Below are 16757 nucleotides of genomic sequence, written 5' to 3'. Positions count from 1 at the left end.
GACTGAAATTGAGATCGGGGGCATAAGAGAGAGAGGAGAAGAGAATTCAGCGTGAAAAGTAAAAGAAGGGGTAGGATGGGCCCATCTTATTATTAAGATAATGTTGTGTCTTCCAATAATTATAATCGAAATCGTTTATTATTTTTACAAATCATCATATAGAATTTCAAGTTCAAAATCCTCTATTCAAAAGATAAATAAAGACAATAATAAAAGGTGGGTTGCATGTATTACACTATTAGTCTGCAGAATATATATAATTTTTGCTTTTTGTAATTGGGACACCATGTCATTAAGGCCCTTAATTATTTTTATTAAATGGTTTTTTAAATGTTGACAATGAAGGAATCTATTAATACATCCACGGATGAAAATAGAGTAAAAAGAAAACAAGCATTATCTGAAATTTCTTATGCTGAAAAGCTCATGAAGATGTTATTGCTTTTGATGCTTTCAATGAGAGTCTACACGATTGCCATTTGTTATTGATAATTTGATCACCGTGGAGAACTCTTGGTTGGTGGCCTAACCAATGAACTAGAGCCCAACTTACTACTATATAACTAATCTACCAAATATCATAATAATTATGAATTAATAACGAATGAAGTTCTCACAAACAATGGACGGCTGTACTCACAAAGGAAATTTATCTACATCTAGGACATTTTGGCGATGATGTGTGACTTAGAATGCCACAGTAACGAATAATTGATCAACTTAGGATATCGCCACTGTAAAAAAATCCTTCATATTCATTTCATTTTATATTTTTTTCATTTATGTTCAACAAAAATTTCAAAATAAAATAAAGTAACAAGGCAAAATAACCCGCATGGTCAATTCAATAGGAAATAATCTCCAAGACATCACTGTATATATGTTCTTATCAATCCCTGCAAATTACAACAAGCTGCACTTCCTTGGTTCTATAATTCAATGGAGAATTTCTATACAAAGTACATAATAATTAAGCACCATATTAATTATACATCCCTGAAAAACCTTCTCTTAATTCATAACTATATTCGATCTTCGAGATCAATAATTCCAGAGGCAATCGAATTCTGCAGGAGCGGAAGAATACGATGGATCATCCTGCGCCATTTCTCTGTTTGAAACCACTGAGGAAGCATCAATGCTCAGCCCAGCGTCCTGTGGGAACTCTAGTTTCGCACTACGCCTCAAGTTTGGTGCTTGGTTTTCAGTCAACATCCTCATAAACGACTCGTCCTGCATCAAAACTGAGTTTTGGTGCTGCAAAAGTCCAATGTTTGGTGTGATTTGGTTGGAGTAAATAGAGTTCAAATCAGATGAGGGATTCGAAGGCGATGAACAAGCGTAAGGAATGTCGTTGTTGTGGTGGTTGTTGCTGTTGTTGAAGCTGTCCATAATGTCGTCCTGAGTCTTCTGATCCTCCGGTGGATCGGAGAAGCAGGACACGTAAGAGGTTTCGCAGGCGGTGGGGGTTGTTCTAGCGTCGCTGTTGTAGGGTGGAGAATCCATTAATGGTGGCAATAAAGAAGAGCGCAATTCGTTCCCGAAGGGGCTCAGCCTCACCAAACCTGAAATATGTATCTTCTTCCCACCGCTACTCTTTTGGAAAATTCTACAAATCACCCACTCATTCTGAAAACAAACACAAACAGAAATCATTAACAAATAATCCAAGAAAAAATCGATAGAAAAAAGAGAGGAAAGCAGATCAAGATTTTGATTGATACCTTTGCTGTTTGGGGGAGATTACAGGCAGAGTTTTTGCCGTCCAATCTGTATTCATGCATCACCCAGTTGGTCTTTTCACCTTTTGGAGCTCTTCCTTTGTAGAAAACAAGAGTTTTCTTCATTCCAACCAGGGTTTTTGCCTTGTAAATCTCCTTATCTTTGCCTGTGGCTTTCCAGTACCCGGCCTCCGTTGCCCGGTTTGTTCTTAGACCAGTTGGGTATTTTCTGTCCCTCACACAGAAGAAGTACCATTCCCTTTCTCCCATTTTTGCCCTCCCTTCAGTGAACAAACACAGAACACAAATTAAGAAAAAAATTAAATAAAAATTGAAAAATAAACAGAGAAAAACAGAGGACAATATGGTTTGGTGTAATCAAAGGACTTACAAGGCAAATCCCAGGGCTCACACTTGTTCAAATCCACCTCACCAATTGCTTTAGCACAGAAGAAGTTGTCAAGAACTTTGGGGCAGAGGTAGTGACTTATGAGCTCTTCATCCGTTGGATGAAATCGGAATCCCGGAGGAAGTTCCATCTGCTCATCCACGTTAATAAACCCAGAAGTATTTTCCATTTCTCCAATTTCCACTAAAACCCTATTTTTGGCACTGAATCAACTAATAATCTGAAAACTCCTTTCTGAATCTCAATTGGGTTTTCACAAACAAGCTCTAAATTCGAGAAATCGACACGAAAATCCTTTGGAACTAGGAATAACAAACTGATTCTTGGCTACCAAAAGCTTGAATAGTAGATATTATATGATAAAAAGTAGGGAGGAAAATGATATGGAACTGAAAAGCTTCTGATTAACTAGGAGAGATTGAGAGATGTTTGAAAAAAAATGTGTGCAAAGTTTCAGAACCTCCTTAAATACTGGTTTTTTAGAGAGAGAGAGAGAGAGAGAGAGAGAGAGAGAGAGAGAAGAAGCGTGGGTTGTAAGGCAACTTGGTGGGTAGTTTCAAACTTTCAGCTCTCCCTTTTTAACTCTTCTGTACTCCTTCCATGCTTCTTGACTTTGAAGATGGAAAGCATGCAAAAAACATAATTAACAATTATTTCCTTAATTTCATCTCTAATCTGTAATCCGAAATTAATTGACTATTGAACAAGTACTTAATTGACTTTAGGTGAGAAGAGAATCAGAGACCCAAAGTCACTGTGTTAGTTATTTTTGTTTAACTAAAGTCCTCTAATGCTGCAATGGTTTTATTTATCTTTGGCATGTACAGGGCACATTAAAATATCACCACAAGAAAGACACTTGAGAAGGTGAAGATGGATTGCTCACGAGGAACATTTATCCATTCCAATCTTCTTTAAAATGGTAGGATTAGAGAGGATGACCTTTTTTTTTATGTAGCTAATCAGCTGTCTAGAGCAAAAACCAAAGAAACCATAGTAAAATTATCTGGCTCTAGCCCCTGCTTTGGCTTTGAGGTCGGCAACAACCTTCTTCAAAATCATTCTTGGTCTCTTCCCTCTTCCTTTTCATTTACTTTATTTAGTATATAATTGTCGTCATGAAACACTACAGTTGTTATGATAGTCGTCGTTTTTTGACCCACGCACATGGTAAATACAAGGTTTGGATCCAATTAATTATCACCCTCGATAATGTAGAGTTGAAGCTTAAATTAATGGAAGATGTCAGATTACATGGGGATTGAGTTTAGCCAAAACGACACTATGGGTTTAGCCATTGAGGTGACACGGCTTTCAAATGTTTGGAGGATGTGGAGCGGTGATATGATTTTATCTTTTATTTTGTTTTTGTCTAATAATTTTCAGGAATTGTATTGTTGTTTAGTTTTGATTTCTTTCTTTATGAGAGTTTGCTAGTTTGATTGCTTATATAGGAGAGTTGCTCCATATTAATTTTCTTTTCGTTTCGGTGTGCTACTTCTTTCGGATCTATGTGTGAAAGGTGGAGCTGTTTGATTTGCTTGATCTACTTTACTTGCTTTGGGATTGTGGCAATGATTAGATGATCAATCAACCCATGGGCATCGTACTCCATGTTCCAATATATGATTTGAGATTTGTTTTCACATGATCTCTGCGTAACATGAGATTTAACAGTTTTATTTATATGTATAACTTTACGGTTCCTAATAAGCTTGGACGAGTGCTTGAAGTATATTCATTGATTTGCAATTAATGATGCTTTAATGTAACATTTTTAGATCTAATTTGTAAGGACCCTTTAGGTCCTAGTTATTCATGATCTGTATGTGTAATGAATAAAATATCCTACTTAAAAAAAAAAAAAAATCATCTTCTTATCCCATCCAAATAAAAAGCTATCCATTGTCATCAATAAACTATGAAATTTCAAAGTTCCCGATTCTCATTCAATTATGTGTACCAAACGAGCCCGATAAAATAAAAATAAAAATAAAAACAAAACGGTTATTAAAACCAACGTTAAAGACTTAAAGTATTAAAATAATAAAAGTACTTTTCTATTTGCAACATTTTTCTTTTTGGCAATAAAAAAGCTCTATTTTATTATCATGGGAGGGGACTTGGTCTGTTGGACAAGTAGACAAAATGAGACCACGCTATGTGTGACATTATATTTCTGACTTCTTTACCAATATATGCGAGCTAGGTGTGAACAGTGACCATCTCTCTGTGTGGTGATGCATATTGCAGGTAGGAATATTCGAGTGATGTGTTTGGTTGTATATATAACGATGATCCATCAAGGAATACGTTTTGGATTTTTTGTGTGATATATGTCATGAACTTGCATGCTTCAACTTGAATTAGCCAAACAGCTTGAAGTTATAGCCCTTGCTTGCACTTTTGTTGCCTTATGTTTGGGGCCTCCAAACTAAAAGCTTCAAAAAAGCTAGATACACGAATAGACTAGCTCTTATTCCGATAGTATTTTTCTTTTTCAACATCGAAAAATGTTGCAAGTTCAAATCCCTTCATTGATAAAGAATATTTATAGAAAAATACATGAAAAATATTACAAATATCACCCCCAATGGGTGAGTAGGAAATCACATTAAACAATGAAATGATCAAATATATTAGGACTAATTAACCTCATTTTACACTTAGGGTTTGGGGTCGCTAGGCAATGAAACAATTTTCTCATATTGCGCCATACGATATGCTTTTAAAATTGTACCAATTTTTTTCACTAATCAATTATTAAATGATAACGTGACTTGAAATCAATCTAAATCTGAAGCGTACTACATCTATAGAACCAAATTACTCACATTGAACACATGAACAATTCCATAACCAAATGGTGCGATTTAGTCCAATCCCATCAACCAAAAAGAAATATAATCCATAGTTATACTCAACCCCAGTCACACATTCAATTTCATGGAAAAAAAAAAAAAGGTTGCCATTTTAGAAAAAAATTGGGTGGTGCATCAAATTCTCCACTGAACTTTTCGAACTAGTTTTAGTAATTTTGCTATTTCCTCAAATGCACACCCATCCAAGGATTAACTTCTGCCAACAAGATCGATTGTCATTGAGCAAATAATTAAGGGAAGAAAAAAAAAGACCTATGGCTCTGCCTTTGACAAATTATATGAAGTATTGGTCCCGACTAGCTAGCTGGCTTCACAGAAATTTAAGTGTGGCTTTCATGGTTATTATTATTTTGGGTTCACCTAAGTCACATGGATGGGGCATATACTTGCATGTTCTCAACACTTTCCTGGTAAGAATGGAGCGTACAAGATTGATGCTAGCATAATTCAAACCGGTAATATCTTAGAAGGGTGATTTTGGATGCGGTCCCTATTTATCGACATTCTTTGATTGAAACCTTGTTGGTTTTCAGTTTTCTATTGAAATCTATGAAATTAATGCAATAATTCATTTCTATGTAGGTTATTATAATTTTAAATTAAAAATTGATATTTGTAGTTGCTTATATTAATGAGATTTTAAATAAAATTCAAGATTTGTGGGATTAAAATATTAAAAAATAAATTATAGTTATATAAAAATGTATAATTTATCTTAATGACATGATTTTTCATTAGGATAAATTATATTTAAATAAAACCCATGATTTGTCATTACTTATATTATTGACATTTTACCTACAAGAAATTGGTAATTTTTGTATGGTACATTTTACATACAAAAAGTTGGTACCTTTTATACAAAAAAGTGGTACATTTTATATAAAAATGAGTACATTTTGTATATATATAAAAAAAGGGTACATTGACACACCCCGTCCCGAAGGAGGGCATGTTGGCCGTCACGTGAGAGTGACGTAGCCATTTACACAGTACGGAAGCTTTAAAGATACAATTTCTAAGATGAAACACCCAAAGGTGAGTCCTAATTTTTGTCCATTCTGTCAGAACACCGATGGATTTCTCGTAGCCACCAAGCTCTGATATCTTAAACCTGGAGGGGCGCAAAACAAAGTTGAGTGGGTCAGCAAAACAAACTTATTCAAAAAGTGACGGCCAGCATGCCCTCCTTCGGGACGGGGTGTGTCATACATTTTATATAAAAACCAATTGGTACATTTTAGATTAAAAAAATAAATAGGTCTTACATTAGAAAACGGGTACATTTTACATAAAAAAAAAGGGTACTTACAAAAAAAAAAAAAAATTGGTAGATTTTACATATAACAAAGTGATACATTTTTAAAGACAAATGGACACTGTCACATCACGACTCGAGCATATTGTCCGCTTTGGGCACTTCCCAGTGGGTCACTCATCATGGGATTGATCTCGCGCGAACTGACTTAACTTCGGAATTTCAATGGAATCCGAAGCCAGTGAACTCTCAAAATGTCTCATGCTAGGTAGAGATGGGAATATACATATAAGGCTTACAAGATCCACTCCCCTGGGCGATGTGGGATGTTACAGATACATTATTAGTAAATTATTGGTACAAATAAAAGGTTAAAAAATGAGTACAAATAAAAGTTTGAAAAATATGTACAAAAAAAAAAAAACAAATATATATATATATATATATATATATTGTATACAAACTAAAACTGAAAAGAAAATTGGTATAATTTAAAAAAAAAAATTATATATATATATATATTAAATGTAACGTTTCTAACACTAAATGAATATATTTAGAAATAAATTTTAATTATCTTGACATGTAAAATAATTTATTATTGAAATAATTAATGAAGTTTATTAAAACCAAGGAACCTTGATGAAAAATTGAAAATGAATAAAGTTTTAATTAACGGAGTTGAAAAAAGAAGGATGATAACCTAGTTTCTCCATCTTAGAATCATGCTTTATACGTGGTGAAGGTATAAACACCAAGGTCATGCAATTAATTTAATGTTGAAAACACATAAGTCGTAATTACTTATTCTACGTGATCACTTGTGGGAATTGATATAATGCTAACCTATGTTCCACACGGCCAAGGAAGCATCATATTTTAATCTCACTATGACTTCAATAAAATAACTCGCAAAAGCTTATTAAAAACCCGCGTTTACACGTAATAATGCAATTTTTTTAGTTGATAATGGGACATAAGCCGAAAGAAAAAGAAAAAAATTATGTAAGAATATCACGAAACCACGAGACCTTAACTATATCTACAATAACAGCCGACGACAAGAAGGAGGATGTGTTGATTTATAGGAGGATGTGTTGATTTAGTCAGGTTAAAATGCATTAAAATAAGGGAATTGTTATTGGCATTCCAAAAATCTCGTTTTGCACTCCAAACTTACTATAATTAGAAAGAAAAATACACTTGTAAGAACTGTAGGATGTGATTTTTGAAGTGCTAATAACAATTCCCTAAAATAAACTTTATTATATGAAAATTAAACATGCATGTGCATTTTGTCTACATCCTCATTGCCAACAAACAAACCAGCAAAATTTGGCTTCATTAGCAGCTGTGTTGATTAATTTCCATCCGGTGATTGGTTTTCAATAATTATATAATTAACCTTTTACTTTCTTAATTAGTCTGAATAACTCCAAATTAACCCCTTTCCTTTTCAGGAAATATTTTTAAAATGCAGTTGAAAGCGTAGGGGTAGGGACTCTCATCTAATATTAGGGTTTCCTATCATCTCAGCAACCTTCATGATCGGACGACTTATATTTGATCATCATGGCAATCTAAATATCCATCATCCGCCGTCCGAGGAAACAGTTGACCGTGCCGCCGTTGCCGACGGAAAAGCAACCAAACTCGTCAACTTGGCGAGTGCTGATTGGCTGAGTGGAAAATTCGTGCCAAACCCAAATGAAACTACACTGACAATAAGTGCTGTGTTGGCATTTGTGGGTCCTGCTACCTCCATTCCGACAAGAGGCCACGCATGGGATTGACACGTGGGTAAGTGGGTTTCGCTGAAATGTTGACTCAGTAAAGATATGGGTTTTGATAATGTCATTAGATTATAATATTATTATTTTTATATTAAAAGAGTAGGTTAGGCAAAAACTTAAAAAAATAAGAGTAGGCCACAGCTGCCTAGCTGCTCTCTTATTGTTTACTTTTTTTTTTATTCTTCTAATCGACCAATACTTTGGATGGAGGCACAGAGATTAGTGTTTCAATCATTGCGCTAATTTTTGAATGTCAAATCAACAGCAACAACAAAATTTTATTTCATCAAGAGAAGTTAGTTGTATGAATTTTAGAACGTTACTTTCGTTTTTGTGTCAAGTCTTATCTTAACTTTAAGCAATCCATATATTTTTTTAGAGTCTATTTTTAAATCTTTCCAAGTTTTCCTTTACCCTTATACTTTGCGTCTACGTCCAAACCATTACCTTAAAATAGTTTTACTTTTGGTGTTAATCGTATCCTTATTTCATTAAAAAAATGTAAAGCACAGTTCAATCTATTCTAAGTAGTCCTCACCACCAATAAGATTAGTCTCCTAAAGGTAGGATGAAATGTTAATGATATCTTAATGAAATGATTCAACTTTCTACAATGACTAAAATGAAATAAATAGAAATCATTTGTATGGGCCATCATCCACATATTCATATTAACGTGTATATGCTGTATAGCCTAGATCCAACGTATTTTTATCATTAGTAGGATAATCATATTATCACATGACATTACTAATTTACGTTAGGGGTGGCAGGCTATTTTAGTGGCTCTGCTCACTAACTCGACCAATTCACTGAATATGGCTGGGTTGGGTTCTAAACATTAAAATTCTTTTTTTTTTTTTTTGGATAAATATCAGATTATCTGTTTAGGTGGACTGAGTTGGATTAAAGTATTATTATCCTGATTGAAACTAAGAGTAATTCTTAAACATACATGTATACTAAATAGATTTATAGATGAAATTTAATCTTTTAAATGCACATGTTTATTACTGGTTGATTTGAATAGTATTGTTATAACATCAAATTCACGTGATTTTGACCTAGTTTAACGTAACTATTGATTATTTGTCTCTGATGCTCACTCTAGAAACAAGAAAAAAACCAATCAAATCCAACCGTGGAACCCGCCCAACCCAACCTGCTTAAGAATGGTTTGGTGGGTTGGGTTGCCACTTTTCTTGAGTGACAATGGGTTTGAACAATTCTAATTCGAGTTTATTGGGTTGACCAATGAGTTGAAGTCTAACCTAATGCCCAATCTTAATTTACGTGTTAAAATATGAATGAGCAACATAATTGATATGTTATAGAAATTTCTATAATATTCACAAATAAATTCGCATGTTATAAGATTTATGCATTGATAATCATGGCAAAAACTTCTCTGCTATATGACTAATGGCTTCTTTTCATCACGTACTTCTAGTTACTATATACATTTGCTTCTTTTTACTTTTCAAGGTGGAATAATTGCCATGGCATCTAGCTAGACCCAAAATATCAGATTTAATTAGTTGTTGATAATTGATCTTGTATAGATTAAGGGCACTATTATTAATTTAGGTATCTAGCTATAGCCTACAGTGGTGCTCAAACTTGGGCTAATGATGGAATTAGTGCACCTAAATCAACGATTTGGGATATTTACTAATTAGAACTTTTGGGAACATGATTCAAAGTATCTCATTAATCAGACCAAATACAAGCAATTCACAAACAAATCGGGACAAGTTCATCGGATGCTTTTGAGTTGCTTAATCAAAGGTGGAAACAATTAGTCCCACTTAATTGTCACTTATCTTTGAATGCATTTCGTGCATCAAGAACCTAAAAACTTATCTTTGAGAGAGTTAGGATTGTTGGAAACGAAGGACAACCAAAAAAAGGTTAGGACCTAACAACCATCAGATAATAAACCGGTTAAAACATTATCAAATATCATTACTACAAGTATTATTTTGGACTCTAATAATAGTATTTCTTTTAAAAGGGACTAGCTAGTAGTTTTGCCACGACAGTTTTCATTTTTGAGGATTGGGAAGACTCATCTAGGCATTTCAATCTTCTAACCACCATCATGTGGTTCACTAGGATATACCGTGTAAATTATGAAGTTAGAATTCATCTCCAACTACTAGATCACCTTGTAATCGTTAGACTAATAATCGCATGACGAGACACAAAATACCACAGTGAAATCCACCACTTTTTTATTACATCCCAACTAGGCATGCTCAATAATTTTGCCATCTACATTGTGGAATCAAGAGAAGAAAACTTACTAATTAATTCAGAAGGAAAGATAAAAAATAAAAATAAAAAATGATGTCTCCTATTTATCCAAGAATTGTGGCACCTATATTCATCATATCAGGCCCCTTATGCAAAGTGATCCTTAAAAATAGGGATTAGGTGTGGGGGCCACTCTACATTGAATTTCAATGATCTGAACCGTTTATTTTGTTAGTCTTGATTCATAGATTATCCTTGCAAAAAGTCAATTAAATCCGAAACCATTTACCTATTTAATTATCAAGATCAAATTTCATTGTTTCTTATATAACAAAATATTCGTTCATTTCTTTAAACCCAATTAGATGTCTAAAACATTTCCGATTTACCTAATATTTTATAAGGATGATATCTGAGGTGCAACTTAAAAAATAAATGGTTTGGATTGTTAAAATTCGATGTAATGTGGACCCCACAACTAATCCCCATTTTTATAATAAAAAAAAATGAAAATCCCTTCCCTTAACAATTTCCTTCATCATATAATACTGTTGAAGGATATTATTTATAACTATATCCCAGTGACTAGTCTTGTGTGACTAAAACATATCTAATTAAATATATTAACTCTATTCTTTAAGGTGTGATGTGGCTATCAGATCAACCTTATTAAAAATTTTGTTTCCATATTATATATGATATCTGAGAGAAACGCTGATCTTCTTTTTCTCTCTCTTTTTTTTTTCTCTTTAAAAAATACAACATTAGTTCGTCTTTAAAATTTTCAAAGTGTTTGAGCAATTATCACGAACACGTTTCTGTTGAGAAATCAGGATGATTAAGACTGTACCGTTGACGAAATTGTCATGTTAGACCATTGGGGACAAATTTGAAACAATTTCTTATGTAGGAGGCAGTTGTAGTGTGATTATTTCATAGATTTGTTACCACCTAAGTTTGATTTCTTTTTTTTCACAATTATTTGTGCTTGACTTAATTATTGTTTGATACAAATAAGGATTATGAACAAGTGCACATTACCGTCTATATTAGGAGTGACAATTCTAAATACGACACGCTACATAATACGAAATTCACATGAACATAAAATACGATGTGAACACGTTAAAGACATAGCTAACACTGTCGAATATTATAACATTAATAAAATGATTAAAAAAAATTCATTTTCCGATGAATAGTATGCATTATTGTATATATTATTATATTATTACTTTTGTATCATTTTGTGCGTTAATCAACTCGTCGGTTGACACGAACATGATACAATTATAAACAGGTAAACTCAAACACTATCCATTTCCACTTCTACCCTATACTATACAACACAACACCCACAAATGATACAAATAAACTAGGTCTTGGCATGGTGATGCTAACAACTACGATTATAAAACATTTGGCTAATACACACGAACCAGTTCTCACATAGATGGTTAATATAGTGCCCCTAAGGTATCAATAACAAATTGTTACCAAAACGTATCGACGAGTTATTGATAGTCAACACAATCAAATACAAATCCGTGCTTTAGCAAAACAAAGTCATTCTGCACATAAATTTTCTACAACACCTATTCCAACTATTCAAACTCTCGCTCTCTCCCACATTGCATATCCCGGTTTTAATAAATTTCAGCCTAATATATATTATTAGGTCTAGTAGTATTCTTCTTTACTTAGAAGTGAGAGATTTTAGGTTCAAATTTTGTGAATGGTGAATTCGATACTAAATTAAGCTGCCCATTGTGTGGCTTAGCTAAACTCTCCATCTCCCTAGTGTAATAAATAAATAAATTTGAGCCTAAAGATTTAGATTGCCGGTCCATTCTAATATTAAATGGGCCAAAAATCACAGCTTAAAGCCCATCTTCAGCCCATTCTTCTTTCAGTTTTAGTTTGGCTCCCTCCAACGAGTCCTAGCGGCGGAGCTGCGTGTAATGATCCGAAAGAGACCAAACGACAGGAGCACCAACCGCCAGCAACGGTCAAGCCTCTGGCAAAAATGCACCAACCTCCGAGCTCTCAAGCAAGTCCACGCTTCCATGGTTGTCAACGGCTTCAATTCGAACTATTCCGCTATACGAGAACTCATATTCTGCGGCGCTATGGCTATATCGGGCACAATTGATTATGCCCACCAGGTGTTCGATCATGTGTCCGAACCAGACAACTTCTTGTGGAACACCATGATCAGAGGCTCAGCTCAGAGCCAATGCCCTTTAAATGCGGTTTTACTGTATACCCGGATGGAAAATCGGCACGCGAGGCCTGATGGTTTCACTTTCCCGTTTGTACTCAAGGCCTGCACTAAGCTTTCTTGGGTTAAGATGGGAATGGGGATTCATGGGAAGGTTGTGAGGTTCGGGTTCGAGTCAAATACGTTTGTGAGGAATACCCTTATTTATTTTCATGCTAATTGTGGGGATTTGAGGATTGCGAGCGCGCTTTTTGATGACTCGGCGAAAAGGGATGTTGTGCCGTGGTCAGCTTTGACAGCAGGATATGCAAGAAGAGGGAAGCTGGATGTGGCTAGGCGGCTTTTCGATGAAATGCCTGTTAAGGATTTGGTTTCTTGGAATGTTATGATTACGGGATATGCAAAGCAAGGGGAGATGGAGAGTGCAAGGAAGCTCTTTGATGAGGTTCCGAAAAGAGATGTGGTGACTTGGAATGCAATGATTGCGGGTTATGTACTTTGTGGATCGAATGAGCAGGCATTGCAGATGTTTGAGGGGATGAGAAGTCTGGGAGAAAAGCCTGATGAAGTGACAATGTTGAGTCTTTTGTCTGCATGCGCGGATATTGGAGATTTGGACGTAGGGCAAAAGATACATTCCGCTCTTTTGGAGATGGGTTCGGGAGATATGAGCATCATACTTGGAAATGCGCTTATAGATATGTATTCTAAGTGTGGGAGTATCGAAAGGGCACTTGAGGTGTTCTGGAGGATGAGGGACAAGGACGTGTCGTCGTGGAATTCGGTGATAGGAGGGTTGGCATTCCACGGCCACTCTGAGGAATCGGTTAATCTGTTCAAAGAGATGCGAAGGCTGAAAGTCAGGCCTAACGAGATCACGTTTGTTGGAGTCTTGGTTGCTTGCAGTCATGCCGGGAAAGTAGAAGAGGGGCACAGATATTTCAATCTGATGAGGAATGTTTACAGAATCGAGCCAAACATAAAGCACTACGGGTGCATGGTGGATTTGTTAGGGCGTGCTGGGATATTAAACAAAGCGTTTGAGTTCATAGAGAAAATGGAGATTGCTCCCAATGCCATTGTTTGGAGGACTCTGCTTGGGGCTTGCAGAGTTCATGGAAACGTTGAGCTGGGAAGGCGTGCAAATGAGCGGCTTCTTGAAATGAGAAGGGACGAAAGTGGGGACTTCGTGCTACTATCGAACATATATGCTTCACGAGGTGAGTGGCAAGGGGTTGAAGAGGTGAGAAAGCTAATGGATGACAGTGGGGTGAAGAAGGAGGCTGGCTGTAGCTTAGTTGAAGCAGATAACAGCGCTCTCATGCATTTTTTGTTCGACTCCAAACCTAAGTCCCGTTAGAAACACCGGGGATTCAATGAAAATGCAGTAGGTTGTAACACAAACCCTAGGGGGTTGTTTTGATTAGGCTTAGTTCAATTTTTGCAAAATTTAATTATTAATCACGTTGATCAAGCATGCAGCGAAATTAGAAAAAACAAGTTGTGATCAACAAGTGCATTGAGCGGAATGCAAATAACAATCAGTCAGCAATACTGCATTATTGCAGTCATAAAAGAAAAGCTGATATAATTATATAAATTAACCTGCCACTTAGTATTACGGTCTAGTGGTATTCCTTTTCACTTGTAAGTAGGGTCTTCGGTTCTATTCTCGCCAAAGACGAATTTGAACCACATTATTGCTAGCCCACCCCCTCCCCTTAATGTAGTAATATCGTATGTTCAAAAAAGTCAATCTTGCACGAGCATATAAAACCATTTTTATGCCACTAAACCACCTAAGAATGCATGTAGGTCCCTAAGTCTCACTTACCGTTGTAAACTTGAGATTGTGACTCAGTTACCCTAGAACAACGATCATAAGTTGGGCCAGCTTGATCTTCAATAACTTGAGTACGTAGAAGTTGGAACCGATCCTAACATCTAAAACTCAATTTACACACAAAGATTTAGACTAGGAAAATGGCAATTACAATCGATATGCGCTAACAAAGTTTTGCTTCTTCTCAGAAGTTCTTATCTGGTTTGGGAATGAGTTCGAACCCTTTGTGGCTACCCATTTAAGTTTGCCCTCAATTTAGTACGTTCTTTATTTTCGAATGATGCGTACTGTAGTAACTAGAGATGCATGAAAAATTTAAGAGAAACATTAGGCCACACTTGTTATACAAACTAATTTGCAGTCGAATTGAGATACAATAATTTGGCAAGGAAAAGGAAACGGAATACATTAACACAATATACATTTCATATCAAATCGAAAAACAAACATCGTAGATGACACGTGAGTCGAGCAAATTCAAACAACGAACTGACGCACGAAGCGTGCTTATGTGTGAAACTCTCAGCGCCTGGAGAGGGCCGCAGCTGACAGCAAGATTAAGAGGATGAACACAACAACTCCAACAAAGGATCCGATTAAAGATCCAGAGATGCGCTCGCAGAAGGAGTTGAATTGTTGGCAGATGGCGAACCAATTCGCCTTGGCGTTTCCCTTGTGTGCCAAGTAAACAATAGCTGCTGCTGCGGAGGCACCTGCCGTCAGAAGAGCAAGCATTGCCTGCACAACGGTATAAAAACTCACTTCCGTTAAGCGAACTTTAAGCGTAATGGATAGTATGATGTAAACTTGCAAAATCGTAATGAGGTATTACCGTGTCGAAGAAGATCAAGATAATCCTGCTCTTCTTAGCATTGCTTCGTATGATGTGGAAGACGGAAAGGGCTAGAGAAAACACCAGGTATGCGCACACGATGGAATTCGCAACCACGAAAAACCTGTTCTTATAAGAAGCAAAGAACTTCACTATAGTTTATGTGCCATAAGGGTATTATTTAATGAACACAGAAAAGTTGATGGTGAGGAACACATACGTGAATGTGGGAAGATCATCGTACTCAGCCCGAAACTGAAGGAACTGAGTGAAGAAAGGAAGCCTCTCCCTGGTGGTTCCCATGGCGATTGCGCTCACCAACGTCCCAAGAAACGCAACTATACGTAGAATGAAGTCGAGGATAGACGCTCCTCGGTTCACCCCTGCCCTTGCAGCGGTCGAAGTCATCCCTTTGGAGTTGGACTCACCACGACCAAGCTCAATAGCTGCTCCTGCCTTCATGTTAATGTTTTTTGTGCTGGATTGGACTCACGGTTTTTAATCTATTTTACAAACTCGAGTTGTGGAAGCTGATTGGTGTGCATGGGAGAGGAGTTGAAGGGGTGTATATATGCATGCAAAAAACTCATAAAGTCTCTCTACGTTGGCATCAGGACCTGAAAAAATTCATAAAAAATGAAAAAGGTTTTGGGCGGACGGAACACATGAATTATGAAGTGTAAAGATAACCTACTCGTACTTGCTCTGTTATACAAATATTTTAGAGCAAATACGAGGTCACCACACAACTCCAACTGCACCAAATTTGACCCCAATTTGGTAAAGTGAATCAACGACAAAATTGGTAACATGCATGGGATATGAAAATTTGAGACTTTGGGGGCAGTTAGACACCTGGAGGCTACAAAGGGCATGAAAAATGGAAAGAGATACTCTCCGGATCCTTTTCTCCTAATTCATCAAATTAAGGGATCCGTGTCATTGAAATTTGATCCAACGGCTACAAATAGGAGCCCACTTTAAAAGTTATAATAACTTCAACCGTTGAATCAAATTTCAACCGTTGAATCAAATTTCAATTACACGAATCCCTTGATTTGGTAGATTAAGGAAAAGGAATTGGAGAGAATCCCTTTCCATGAAAACTGAGTTGGTCAATGATTGCTCTTATCGTAAATGTGCGCACGCCTTATCAACAATTATATCCATTGTTGAAGCATATTAAACTATTTAGTAATATAGATACGCACGATATATCTGCATTTTAATCGGTGTGGTGATATTTTTTTTACTTGTAAGTAGAAGGTTTTATGTTTGATTATTTTAAATAGCAAGTTTGATATCAATTTATTATGTTGTGTTATTGTGTAGCTTAACCTAAATTTCTCATTTCTAAGCATGAATTATCTTTGTATATATGAAAAAGAAGGCACTGTAAACCGCAGTGGATTTCCTCTAATATAGCTGAAAGGTCATAGTAGCAACTGTAATATTGACATAACTACGCCGTTTAACCATGTTGCCATGGTTGTGTGCTCTTCCCTTCGCCAGTTAAGTTTGCCTCGTAATTTAAATTAATTA

General features: G+C 35.9%; 3 protein-coding genes across 3 annotated transcripts; 1 reads left to right on the top strand and 2 right to left on the bottom strand.

Annotated features, from left to right (window-relative positions):
- Positions 1–814: 814 nt before the first annotated feature.
- LOC137740004 (NAC domain-containing protein 100-like) lies at positions 815–2715 on the bottom strand. Its single transcript, XM_068479786.2, has 3 exons — positions 2113–2715; positions 1725–2002; positions 815–1629 (listed from the first exon to the last, which is right to left on the bottom strand). Exons 1-3 carry the CDS (start codon positions 2297–2299, stop codon positions 1042–1044), a joined length of 1053 nt encoding a protein of 350 aa, XP_068335887.2. The 5' UTR covers positions 2300–2715; the 3' UTR covers positions 815–1041.
- A 9532-nt stretch (positions 2716–12247) lies between these two features.
- LOC137741119 (Pentatricopeptide repeat (PPR) superfamily protein) lies at positions 12248–14001 on the top strand. The gene has a single exon (XM_068480922.2). The coding sequence runs from the start codon at positions 12281–12283 to the stop codon at positions 13898–13900; it is 1620 nt and encodes a 539-aa protein (XP_068337023.2). The 5' UTR covers positions 12248–12280; the 3' UTR covers positions 13901–14001.
- Positions 14002–14721: 720 nt separating this feature from the next.
- On the bottom strand, positions 14722–15810 carry CASP5 (casparian strip membrane protein 1). The gene is made up of 3 exons (XM_068478425.2): positions 15436–15810; positions 15216–15339; positions 14722–15121 (listed from the first exon to the last, which is right to left on the bottom strand). Exons 1-3 carry the CDS (start codon positions 15675–15677, stop codon positions 14906–14908), a joined length of 582 nt encoding a protein of 193 aa, XP_068334526.1. The 5' UTR covers positions 15678–15810; the 3' UTR covers positions 14722–14905.
- Positions 15811–16757: the final 947 nt, after the last annotated feature.

Source organism: Pyrus communis, chromosome 9 (assembly GCF_041283825.1).
Source record: "Pyrus communis isolate YQ-2024b chromosome 9, ASM4128382v1, whole genome shotgun sequence".
NCBI classification, from domain to species: domain Eukaryota; kingdom Viridiplantae; phylum Streptophyta; class Magnoliopsida; order Rosales; family Rosaceae; genus Pyrus; species Pyrus communis.
Note: the sequence above shows the minus strand (reverse complement) of the source record. Positions and strands in the feature narration are given on the sequence as shown.

What these genes read in the sequence shown, in the direction of transcription:
- LOC137740004 (XM_068479786.2), bottom strand. Translation starts at nt 2,299, where the DNA reads ATGGAAAATACTTCTGGGTTTATTAACGTGGATGAGCAGATGGAACTT. An exon ending in TGAGCCCTGGGATTTGCCTT is followed by an intron (nt 2,003 to 2,112) that starts GTAAGTCCTTTG and finishes TGTTCACTGAAG; the next exon opens with GGAGGGCAAAAATGGGAGAA. An exon ending in ATCTCCCCCAAACAGCAAAG is followed by an intron (nt 1,630 to 1,724) that starts GTATCAATCAAA and finishes GTTTGTTTTCAG; the next exon opens with AATGAGTGGGTGATTTGTAG.
- LOC137741119 (XM_068480922.2), top strand. Translation starts at nt 12,281, where the DNA reads ATGATCCGAAAGAGACCAAACGACAGGAGCACCAACCGCCAGCAACGG.
- CASP5 (XM_068478425.2), bottom strand. Translation starts at nt 15,677, where the DNA reads ATGAAGGCAGGAGCAGCTATTGAGCTTGGTCGTGGTGAGTCCAACTCC. An exon ending in GATGATCTTCCCACATTCAC is followed by an intron (nt 15,340 to 15,435) that starts GTATGTGTTCCT and finishes TTATAAGAACAG; the next exon opens with GTTTTTCGTGGTTGCGAATT. An exon ending in TCTTGATCTTCTTCGACACG is followed by an intron (nt 15,122 to 15,215) that starts GTAATACCTCAT and finishes ACCGTTGTGCAG; the next exon opens with GCAATGCTTGCTCTTCTGAC.